The 12,198-nt window shown below is 36.5% G+C and overlaps 1 protein-coding gene across 1 annotated transcript; it reads right to left on the bottom strand.

Moving 5' to 3' along the window:
* Window positions 1-11,371: 11,371 nt before the first annotated feature.
* Window positions 11,372-11,962, bottom strand: LOC124888910. The gene is made up of 2 exons (XM_047400195.1): window positions 11,738-11,962; window positions 11,372-11,653 (listed from the first exon to the last, which is right to left on the bottom strand). Exons 1-2 carry the CDS (start codon window positions 11,960-11,962, stop codon window positions 11,372-11,374), a joined length of 507 nt encoding a protein of 168 aa, XP_047256151.1.
* Window positions 11,963-12,198: the final 236 nt, after the last annotated feature.

Genomic DNA, 12,198 nt, shown 5'->3' with positions numbered 1-12,198 from the left:
TCAGATCTGATGGGAACTGGAGCACCATGCAACTTCACGATCTCCTAAATGAAAAACTTATCATAATTCTCCACCAAATAATTATTACTTATTGGGAATAAGTGAGTGAACTTAGTCATCCTATCCATGATGACCAAAATAGAATCAAACTAATGATGGGAGAGCAGAAAACCAGTAACGAAATCCATATTAATCAATTCGCATTTCCACATGGGAAGCTCAGTCTCTTGAGACAAACCACCAGGCCTTATGTGGTCAACATTCACTTGTTGACAAACCAAACACTTAGCCACAAAATTGTCCATATCTCTCTTCAAGTTATTCCACCAATAAATTTCTTTTAAGTCATGATACATCTTTGTCGAACTAGGATGAATAGTGTACCTCAACTCATGATCTTCAGTCAAGATCCTTTCTCACAGTCCATCAACATCTAGAACACATAACCTACCCTGGTACCTCAAGATACCATCACCACAAATCTCAAAAGCCATCACCTTCTGGTGACTCACATCATCCTTGATCCGCATCAAGATAGTATCTAAGAATTATTTCTTATTCACCTTCGCACCAAGAGATGACTTGGCCACATCTTACACAATTACACCACCATCATTAAAGTCCAAGAGACGGACTCCATGATTATCAAAACAGTGAATATCCTTAACCAATCTTCACTTCTCTTCATCCACCTAAAGCTTCCCATGGACAACCTGCTAAGTGCATCAGTAACAACATTAGCTTTACTTGGATGATAATAAAGACTCATGTCGTAGTCTTTGAGAAACTCAATTTATCTCCTCTACTATTTCAAATCCTTCTAGGTGAACACATACTGCAAACTCTTATGGTCTGACAAGATGTCAACATGGACCCTATGCATATAGTGATGCCAATTCTTCAAAGCAAAGACCACAGTCAATAACTCTAAATCATATGTAAGATAGTTATTCTGATGTACCTTTAACTACCTAGAATACACCATACAATGTTTCATAAATACACAACACATTCTCACTCAAGACGTATCATAATAAACAATAAAACCATCGGTACCCTAGGGTAGAGTCAAAACAAAATCCAAAGTTAAATTATCCTTCAACATCTCCAAACTACCCTCACAAGCATCTGACCATAAGAACTTCATCTTCTTCTGAGTCAACTTAGTCAATGGGGTAGCAATAGAAGAGAAGCTTTCCACAAACCTTCAATAATAACTGACTAAACCCAAGAAGTTTTGAATGTCGGTTAGAGTTGTGGTTTTAGGTATTTCTTAACCACCGCAACTTCTTGTGGATCCGTTATGATCCATTCACTAGAAACAAAATGACCCAGATAGGTCACAACATTAAACTAGAATTCACACTTAGAGAATCTAGCATACAATCGCTACTCCTTAAGGGTTTACAACACTAGGCAGTGATGATCGACATGATCCGCCTCACTCTTAGAGTGCACTAAAATATCATCAATAAACACAATTACAAAAATATCCAAGAACTGATGGAATACCCAATTCATAAGATCCATAAATACTATCAGGACATTAGTCAAACCAAAGGACATCACCAAGAATTCAAAATGGCCATACAGGGTCAAGAAAGCAGCCTTAAGGATATCCACCTTCCTAATCTTCAACTGATGGTAACCCAACAGAAAATCAATCTTGGAAAAGTACTTAGCACCTTAAAGCTGATCAAAGAGATCATCAATCCTAGGATACAGATACTTATTCTTCAATGTCACCTTATTCAACTGGCGGTAATCTACACATATCTAACGGGACCAATCTTTCTTACACACAAAAAGCATGAGATCACCCCAAGGAGACACACTAGGGTGAATAAAACCTTTATTTAGATTATATTTCAACTACTCCTTGAGGTTTTTCAATTCAGCCGGAGCCATTCTATAGGGAGGGGTAGAAATAGGATAGTGTACGAAAGAAGATCAATCCCAAAATCAATTTCCTTATCGAGAGAAATACCAAAAAGATTATAAGGAAACAACTCAAGAAATTTACAAACCGTCATAACCACTTGAAATGAAGGACCTTCAGATCTAGACTCCTTATAATGCACTGGATGGTAAACGCACCCCTTGGAAATTAATTTTTGGGCTCTAAGATATGAAATGAACCTTCTTTTAGGCAGTAGGGAACTACCTTCCCACTTGATCACTGGCTTATTAGGGAAGTGGAATCTGACCCTACAAGTTTGACTATCAAAAGATGCATAGCATGAGTGCAACCAATCTATCCCTAAGATCACATCAAAGTCTAACATTTCCAACTCTATTAGATCCACCAAGGTCTAGCTACCACAGAGTGACATCACACAACCTCTATAGACACTTCTAGCCATAATAAAGTCACCCACCGGAGTGGACATAGAGAAGGGATTTTAAATACATTAAGGATCAAAACCAAAATGAATAACCACATAAGGGGTCACATAGTAAACCCAGGATCAAGTAGATAATATACATCATGAGAGAAAATTTTGAGTGTTCAAGCAACAATATTAGGGGACTTTACAAAATCCTGGCAGGTGTAAGAACATACAGACAATTTCGACCGGTGATGGAGCCAAAAGCAGAAGTAAGACCCTTTGGTACAGAAGTTGATGAAGTAGCAACTGGGATCTTATTTGCCCCAAAAGTAAAGTTAGAGGGACAATCTCTCTGTCTATAACTAATCTGACCATATTTAAAGTAATTGTTACTCCTTTTTTCACAAATACCACGGTGCACCTAACCACAAAATCTACAAGAGGGATATGATGGAGCTGACTGAGCCCCACTTGCCTGGGGCTAGGCACCTTGTGCCATAAGACAAACACTATTCTAAAAATAATGATCACCCGATAGCTTTGGATAAGGAGCACTAGTCATAGAGTAGGAACCAAAATTACCTCACTTCTTCTTAGACCATTTCCCACTATCTCTACCATTTCGTTGCTGACCTCCACCCTGATTTGAATATCAAAAATTTTTTATTCTGTCTTTCGCTCAGCTCTGTTTTCTTCTTCTTTTCCTTTTCCACCTTTCTCATATACACCACAAGTCTAGAGATGTCAATATCCTTGTTCAACAAGACGACATTGTTTTCCAAGATCAAATCATGGGAAAAACTAGAATCAAACTTCCTTATTCTATCGCTCATGCTATACACTTATTTCGAAGCATTTTGTAATAATTAATGAAATTTCATGTCACACTCATTTATCCCATAAAGAGGACTTAGCATCATCATTCCTAGACTAGTCCCATTCCTCATACCACTAATAAGCCTCATCCTTCAGCTAATAGGTAGCAAATTTCACACCCTCCATATCAGTAGCATGCATCAAACAAAAAATCTTTTCTATCTCAATAGTAAAATTTTAAAGATCTTCCTCAAATCTAGAACTATTGAAGGTCGGAGGACTCAACCTCATAAATTGGCCAACTCTAGTGACCTACAAAGATGGAGCAACAGAAATAACACTCTTAGTTTGAGATATCACTAATCGGGTAACAAAATAGATCGACTTGCAAAATACAACATTAGACACACCAACCTGAGGTGTTCAAGAAGGGATAGAGGGAACCGGTGGAACTCTATTAGGGAAATCAGATGAAACAGATGGGGTTTAAACTTCTTGAGTAGGATGAGCTCTGTCCAAATTGTTCTTAGATGAGATAGAAGAGTTTTCACGAGCATCAAATCTTCGGGGAGGCGTAATCAAAAAAGTAAACATATGAGAATTAGAGAAGATTTAAAGATCTTAGACTTTATAGCTCAAAATAGAACAACAAGAAAGGAAAATATTCCTAAATACCTCGTAGCCTCTCCCTTAAAAGAGACTCTACTTGGCATAGCTTTGTGGACACCCAATGACTCCAAACCTAGGCTCTAAATCAATTTTGTCACAACCCAAACTAGGGCCTGACCATGATAGGTATCTCAAGTTCAATGAGGACTATAGAAAACCCCCTGAACCTAACCAAATAGAACATAATACCTCTAATATCGCATGAATTTCAAACATATCACAATATGGTATAACATAAACTCAAGAAATTTAGCACATGTCTATAAATAATAACTAATAAAAAATGACCAACCAACATCACCCAAGTCCACATTAATCCATAAAGCCTTCTAAACAAATATGAAATCAATAAATTGTTAGGACATACCCGACCCTGACAATAACCATGACAATGTTAATTATAATGTAAACTCTCAATTCTAATCTAAGAATGGAAATTAATAAAATATCCAAGTCTTTCAGAGAATGAAAGCTCACCACTTTACCACTAACGACCGACGTACTAAGCCAATCTATCTAACATTGCACATGAAATGTAGAACTATCTCCATGGCTTGCATCACATGGGGATACAACATCACAAGACAGTTAGTGGGTTGAGCACTAGCATGTAACTCAGGGATGGGGGATAAAATAAAGCCAAGTCAAATCTAATTCAAAATGTTGTGTACATCATTATATACATACATAAATAATATGTCGGGAAAGGGAACAAGGCTTAACATGAACTTTAAAACTTTAGCCTAGATTGTGTAGCGCAACCATCATAACATAAAAAAAGTCCCACAGACTATATAGGCCCATGTCTCCCCTAGATAGAAGGGCCTTAGTGTGTCTAGTCATGAACCAGAGGATGTACATATACACCATAGGGACTTGAACCTCTCAGCATAAAAAGGTAACTTAAGCACCCAATCATGTGATATAATATAGGGGCTCCAACCTCACAATCATATAATAATAATAAAGAGGAATCAAACCACTCAATCATTTAGATCCCTATGTCGGCAACTGTGGTTTCTAGCATTGGTCTCTCGAGACCTCCACTTCCACGACTCAACTACAAAACCCTTATTAAAGCCTAATTAAATCATTTATCACACATTCCCATTCATTGAACCATAATACACATTTAGACATAAACTATTGGTATCATCATACCAACTATACTTGCAATATAACATTAATATGTATAACCAATTATCTTTACTTGGGGAATTCACAACCCCCTTGGTTTAATTATACATAGCTTAGGGAATTACACAACCCCATGAGGTTAAATTAAAAATCATTACACTTCATTGACTTTTCACATTATGCAATAGTTCAAGAGTAGTTTAATCTGTATACTTTTTTATATTCTAAACCAATTTCACAATATGGTGTTAAGGTCATAATCACTTCAATTGTCAATATTCACAAAATTTGGAGAAATCACAATCCCCTAGTTTATTCTCCATAGGCATACATCAAATTGTTTCAAAACCACCATTTAAATCATAACCAATACATACAGACACATAAAATATTACATAAACAGCAATCATTTAAAACCCTAAACCCATGTTTAAAAACTACATCAAAAACATATGAATAATAATTTAAAATACATGTTTTTAATAAAGTAACAATTATGAAAGAGTAACATGCCTGAAGAGTTCCCAATTATTGAGAAGAAACTTTAAATTGACCCGTAGATGCTCAACCATCAAAAAAATCATAGCTTGCTTTGCTTGAAGGAATTTGAGAGAATAAAGAGGGTTCTTGATTTATTAAAGCATTAAAATAATGCCCCAAAGGTGTCTTATAGACGTAGTTTCTAAGTGGTTAAAGAGTAAAATTTCCAAATTGCCCACAACTGAAAACTAAAATATTATCACTAGTGACTACGGGTTACACTGTGACTCGTAACGACACGTTATGAGTAATGAGTCGTAACGTGTCATAGCTAAGATAGTGTCATTAGGAACCCATACTTTTGACCATACAAGTTGCATCATATGACTAATTATGGGACCTACCAGCTCGATGAGTTCTAGTCATCATCGGGATAGAAACACTTGGAACATAAATTGGTTTGACTACGGTTAGGATATCATTACTTGTAATGAGTCCTTACAACTCATTATGAGCCATTCATACTCAATGAATAAAACTCAGATATATATACTGGTCAGGCTATAATTTAGGTCCTTACGACTCAAAAGGGGAGTCGTAGTTAGGGTAGTGAGGATAAAATTTAAGAAATTTTTAAGGACCAAAAATCTTAGGTGTTATAGATAAGGTAAGACTCTACAAAATTTTTAAAAAATTATTTTGATACTTTAGTATGTTTAATGTCAATTTTTGACTAGAATTATGTTAAGGGATATTAAAAGGGTATTTTGGGAAAGTTTTGGATTTTTCAAAAGGGGTTTGGGGTTATTTTGGGACTTTGAGGTAGTAAGCCTCCATGATAAGGAAATTCCCAAGAGGTTAGCCTCCACGATAAGGGGGTGGAATGGAGGATACCCTCCACAATAAGGGCATGGCAGGCTTTATTTTAATTTCGTCCAGTTTTTGTTTTTTTCACTTTGAGTGAGGGGCTTTTGGTATTTTTAGCCCTTGTATGATCTTGAAGCATAAAATTACCCCATTCTCTTCAGTTTTCAAAGATCAAGAACCATCTCTTTTCTCTTTTACTCAAAACCTAAGAAAGCTCAAGATTTTTGTAGAGAATTCATCATTCAAGCTCCAAACTTTGATTTTTCTTCAAATTCTTTGGTTTTTTAAGTATGTTTCTCTTTTCATAACTTGAATTTTACATTGTGGCATTGATTTATTTAATATGCATGTGATTTTAATTGATGAATTTGTAATTGGGTTGAGGTCTTTTGATTGTTTTTACTTGAATTAAGTGTCCCATGTTTTAAATGGATTATTTATGTTTTATATTGATGGATTTTGGACTAAATTGCTGCATTGAATTAATGGTTAGAATAGGGGGCATGGGTTTCCCTAAATTGATGGAATTTTGGCATGATAATGGTATTAATCTCTACCCACTTGTAAACTTGGTTTTTAATATGGATAGTTGCATGATTTAACTTATCTTTTGAACACATTTCATTACATTAAAGGTTAAATAAAAAAATATGATTTTTGGATGGACTTGGTGACCATGGCTTTTATTTTAAGTGAAACTTGGGAGTCAATTTGGTTATATGGATTGATTTGGTATAATTATATTAGATTGCACGCATATTAGTATGATGATACCAAGTAGGTATATGCCTTAATGAATGACTCCTGGATTACTGGTTGGTTTATGTGCAATTATTTTAATTTAGGCTTAAAGAGAATTGTGTAGCTCACTGTCAAGTTGTAGGTGTCAGGGGGATCAACACTGGAAAACATATTTGTCGATGTTGGGGGTCCATATAATCCTGTGCTTGGTGCATGTATTACATATATTTTTGGAGGGTTGTGGCCTTGGTCTCTAGACTTTTCTCAAATTTTCCTTGATTCGTGCGGATAATATGCGTTGGGCCCTTTCAGCAGAGAGAGCTGGACTATATAGTCCATAGGTGCCTTTAGGACGGAGCGAACTAAACAGTTCAGGTTAATTTTTTGAACTATTATGTTAACTGACCCTTGTCCCTATCCCTACTTCTTATATATGTATAAATGTTGTACATTATGGTTTATGATTGAATTTTTGTAATTTCATTATTTCATCTTAATTTCTTTAAGTTACATATCAGTACTCGCCCTTTTGACTGCATCATTTCATGATGTAGGGTTTAAGGAATTTTTTATTGCTTCTATGCAGCATTAGGTTGGAGGTACTTCTATTGATCAACTATGAAGTGGTGAGCCTCCATCCTTTGAAAGACCCTGTCATTTTATTATTCTTTCATTATTATTTTAGTATTTCTTTTGGATCCTTTTTTGTTCATAGTTAGGGGCATGTCCCAACTTTGTTGGTATTCTGGTTTTAGAGGCTTTTGTGGACAAGTGTGGGTTGGTTGTTTTATCGAATTCTCAAAATTGTCATTTTTACTCTTTACTTTTTCTTCTGGGATTATTTATCTATTATTTATTTGGTTGGCTTACCCTATTTACTTTTAATGTGATATTGAGTTAAGGCTAAGGAGGCGTTCTTCGGTTCATGGTGGGCTTGATATTACCCATCACGGCCAGTCCTGGGTTTGGTTCATGATAAGCTTGGTACTAAAGCACGATTTAGGGTCATTGGGTATCCACAAATCCGTGTCAAGTAAAGTCCCTTTTATGGGTCTGTAGAATGCCAGACTTATAAGGGGGAGGCTTCATGGCATTTAGGAATATTTTCCTTTTTGTTTTCTATTTTGGGCTAAGAGTCTAGTGTTATGAAACTTCTCTAACTCCTAGCTTACTCGCATTTCAGATCATGCCTCCCCAAAGAACTGAAGATCGTAGAAACTTTATTGGAACCTCTATCCCACTTAATAAATATGTAGAGGGAACTTGCCCTATTTATGGAGTGAAGACCCAATCTAGGGTGCCTACTCCTAACTCTACCTATTCGTCTAAGGTTCCATGGGTCCCTTCTAGTCTTTTTCAGGCTTCCTAGGATGGTGATACTTATTGTTAGTCACCCGTAATATGGATTTTCATTAGTCTATTAATATGTTTTCTCAATTGGTGACATCGCTGTTCCACCGGTTTGATCATATGGTTCCCGATGTTAGTTCATCTGAGGTCATTTGGGTTGGCTAGTTTATGAGTTTGAATCCCCCAACCTCTACAGGTTCTAAGGTTGAGGAGGATCCTTAGGGGTTTATTGATGAGATGGAGAATATTTTTAGGGTTTTGCATTCTACTAATGTAGAGGGTGTGGAGTTTGTTTCCTATTAGTTAAAACATGTGGGTTATTAGTAGCATAAAGAGTAGCAAGCAATGAGGGGCAATGATGCTGAACAGGAAGTGTGGGATGACTTTTAAGGTACTTCTCTTGATCACTTCTTTCCTTAGGAGTAGAGAAAGGATAAAGGCAAAGAGTTTGTGAATTTGAAGAAGGGTAAGATGAGTGTTAAGGAGTATGCACTGAAGTTCGAATAATTGTCTCACTATGCTCCTGAATTGATGTCTAATATGAGGTGCTGAATAAGTAAGTTTGCTTCTTGTTTGTCCAGTGATTTGGTGTTGTAGTGAAAGACTTCTATGTTAAATAATGATGTAAACATATCTAGGCTATTGGTTTATATACAAAAAGTGTGTCTCGAGCCGAACCAGGGCCTAGCCATGATGGGTATCTCAAGTCTACCGAGGACTAGATTCCACCCTCTTATCCTATTCCAACACAATCAATATATATATATGACAAGATAGGATAGATAAGCTCAAAAGTCTATATGAGATCAATATCCAAAAACAATTCACAATACCAAAACTAATACCGAACATCAACCATAATGCCCATACCCATAGAAGTCCAACAAAGCCTCTAACAAAACCAAATATCAGTAAAATGTCGGAACATGCCCCGACCATAGCCAAAAAAAGTCTAGAATAAAGGCTAAGACAAAGGAAACCAAAACATAAAATTAAGTCTTCCAAAGTATGGAAGCCCACCACTTCAAGTCAACTCTCGATCTAACCATGAACAGTTTATCACTGTGCAAGAAAGATAGACTTTCCTTCGGACCTTGAATCACGTGGGGATACAACATCTAAAGACAGTTAGCAACTGGAGCACTCGCATGTAACTCAGGGATAAAGGTGTAAAGTAATGCCATAATCTATAATATGAAAACCATTAAATCCCAGTGCACAACATCATATGCAATACATACATATATAGGTATATCATATGCCAGGGTAAAGATGATAAGGTTTAGCATGCATTTATAAATAATTAACCTGGACTATGTAGCTTTTACATCCTAAAGGGAATAAGGTTTATCATGCATTTATAAATAATAAACCTGGATTGTGTAGCTCTGCCATCCTAATGGGTACAAGGTTTAGCATTCATTTCTAAATTATTAACCTGGACTGTGTAGCTTTGCTATGATAAAGGTACCCATGGGCTATATGGGTTCAGTTCCCCCTACTGAAAGGGCCCCAGTGCATGGTAACTTCACGTAAGAAAAATGGCATCCCCAAAATCTAAAGTGTGTCGTATGCACACAGTCACCATGACCAAACATTATGTCGGCGAACATGAGTATCCAATATCGATCCCCTCGAAACCTCCACCTTCTACAACTTTGCTACAGAACCCTCTTTAGTTCAATATTAACACCATTTACACATTCCCAACCATCTACCAAGGAGTCTTTTAATTAGGAATTTCCCATTTGTATTGTGATACAAAAATTAGAGCCTGCAAGTCTTTCCCTTTATGCCATACGAAACCATTAAACCAAATTTGACTCCAAGGTTTCCAATTAAACCAAAACCATGGCCACTAAGGCCTTTCCAAAACCATTTGAAAACTAAACCAAACCAATTCATGTTTTGTTAACCATTTATACAATGTAAGGATTCCAACAATACACAAACTATGAGACAAAATCATATTCATTGTCAATTTAACAAACAAGATGAAGGCACATGATGTCCAAAACCATATATCAAGGCAAACTCATTAAATTGGGGATTAAACATGACCCCTTAGTTTAATTACCATTACTATGCATCCCACAATGTTCAAAGCCTTAAATAAAGCATAGTTATTACATAATAAGTCATGGGAAAACATTTAAACCAATCACATTAACAACCCTTAACTCTTAGTTCAAAACCCATTATCAAAACCATGAATAATAACCGATTTCATGTCATTCATAAATTACAAGTTTAGGGAAACAGATACATGCCTTAATTACCAAGAAACTTGAAGAAATTGACGCCCTTAGAACCATAGATGACCACCTCTTTGGACCCTAGTCTTGACTTGAAAGGGAAATTCGAGAGAGGATGTTTAAAGGTGAATAATTACCTTTGTATATTGAAAATTGATAGAAATAGGTCCTTATAGTGATTAAAAATCTTTAATAGGTGAAATAACCCCTTTACCCCTTATCCCATTTTAGAAAGAACAAGGCAACCCGAAATTACTATAGGTCTGTGGCACGAACTTTATCGTGGAGGTCTAGCCTTCGTGTCATGGACCTTATCACGAAGGCTAACCTCCGTGACATGGACCGTATCGCGGAGCTTATCCTCCATGACATAGGGCTATCGCAGAGGCTTACTATATTTGTTCCCAAAAACTACCCCGCACCCCGTCCAAAAATTCTGAAACTCTCTCGATTTACCTTTTTTAAATCCCCGAACATAATTTAAGTCAAAAATTAATATTTCAAGAATGGGAAGGCCAAGATTAAAATACCCAAAATTTTGAGGGTATTACATTATCCCCCCTTAGGATCATTTATCCTCAAATAATGAGTTAGGGCACATTTTGCATGAGAATGATAACAACATAACAGAATCAAAAGATAAACCTGGATAACAACAAGGAAAAATGAAATTCATACCTCATGCTTCTTCATCTGTTACACGGAATAAAAATAGATACTTAGCTGTCATATCCTCTTCCGGTTCCCAAGTGGATTCTTCCACTTATGGTTCCTCCAAAGGACCTTTACCAATGATACATCTTTAGTCTGCAACCTATGAACATGTCTATCAAACATTTCTACTAGAACCTCTTTGTAAGATAGGGAATCAGAGACACCAACATTCTCAATAGGCACCACCAATGAAGGATCACCTCCGCATCTCCTCAACATGGACATGTGAAACGCAGGGTAAATAGAACCCAAACTCGTAGGGAATGCTAACCCATAAGCAACACTTCCCACTCTCTTAAAAATCAAATCAGGACCAATGTAATGCTGATTGAGCTTCCCCTTATTTCTAAAATGCATCACTCCCTTCATGGGAGATACCTTTAAGAATGCCCAATCATCCATATCAAACTTCACGTCACTTCGTCTCACGTCCGCATAGGACTTTTGGCTACTTTGGCCAGCTATAAGCCTAATCGGTATTACCTTCAATATCTCAATATCTTGATGAACTAAATCAAGACCGAACAACCTTGCCTCACCAAATTCTAACCACCCAATGAGACATATACACCTTCTACCATTCAATGCCTTAAATTGAGCCATACCAAGTCAATAGCTATAGCTATTATTGAACGCAAACTCTACAAGAAGTAAACTGTCAAATCAACTATCACCAAAGTCAACTGCACAGTCTTGAAGCATATCCTCTAAAGTCTGAATGGTCCTTTTCGCTTGTCCATCCATCTGCGGGTGGAAAGTGGTACTAAGGGTCACTTTAGTTCCCAAACCTCATTCAAACGATCTCCAAAACTAAAATGAGAACTGAGTGCCCTGATTAG

This window comes from Capsicum annuum, chromosome 11, assembly GCF_002878395.1.
Source record: "Capsicum annuum cultivar UCD-10X-F1 chromosome 11, UCD10Xv1.1, whole genome shotgun sequence".
NCBI classification, from domain to species: domain Eukaryota; kingdom Viridiplantae; phylum Streptophyta; class Magnoliopsida; order Solanales; family Solanaceae; genus Capsicum; species Capsicum annuum.
The sequence above is the reverse complement of the archived record's forward strand: the minus strand, read 5'-3'. Positions and strand labels throughout refer to the sequence as shown.

Coding starts and splice junctions, on each gene's coding strand:
- LOC124888910 (XM_047400195.1), bottom strand. CDS start 11,962: ATGGCTCAATTTAAGGCATTGAATGGTAGAAGGTGTATATGTCTCATT. Junction 11,654..11,737: donor ATGATTGGGCATTCTTAAAG/GTATCTCCCATG, acceptor TTGATTTTTAAG/AGAGTGGGAAGTGTTGCTTA.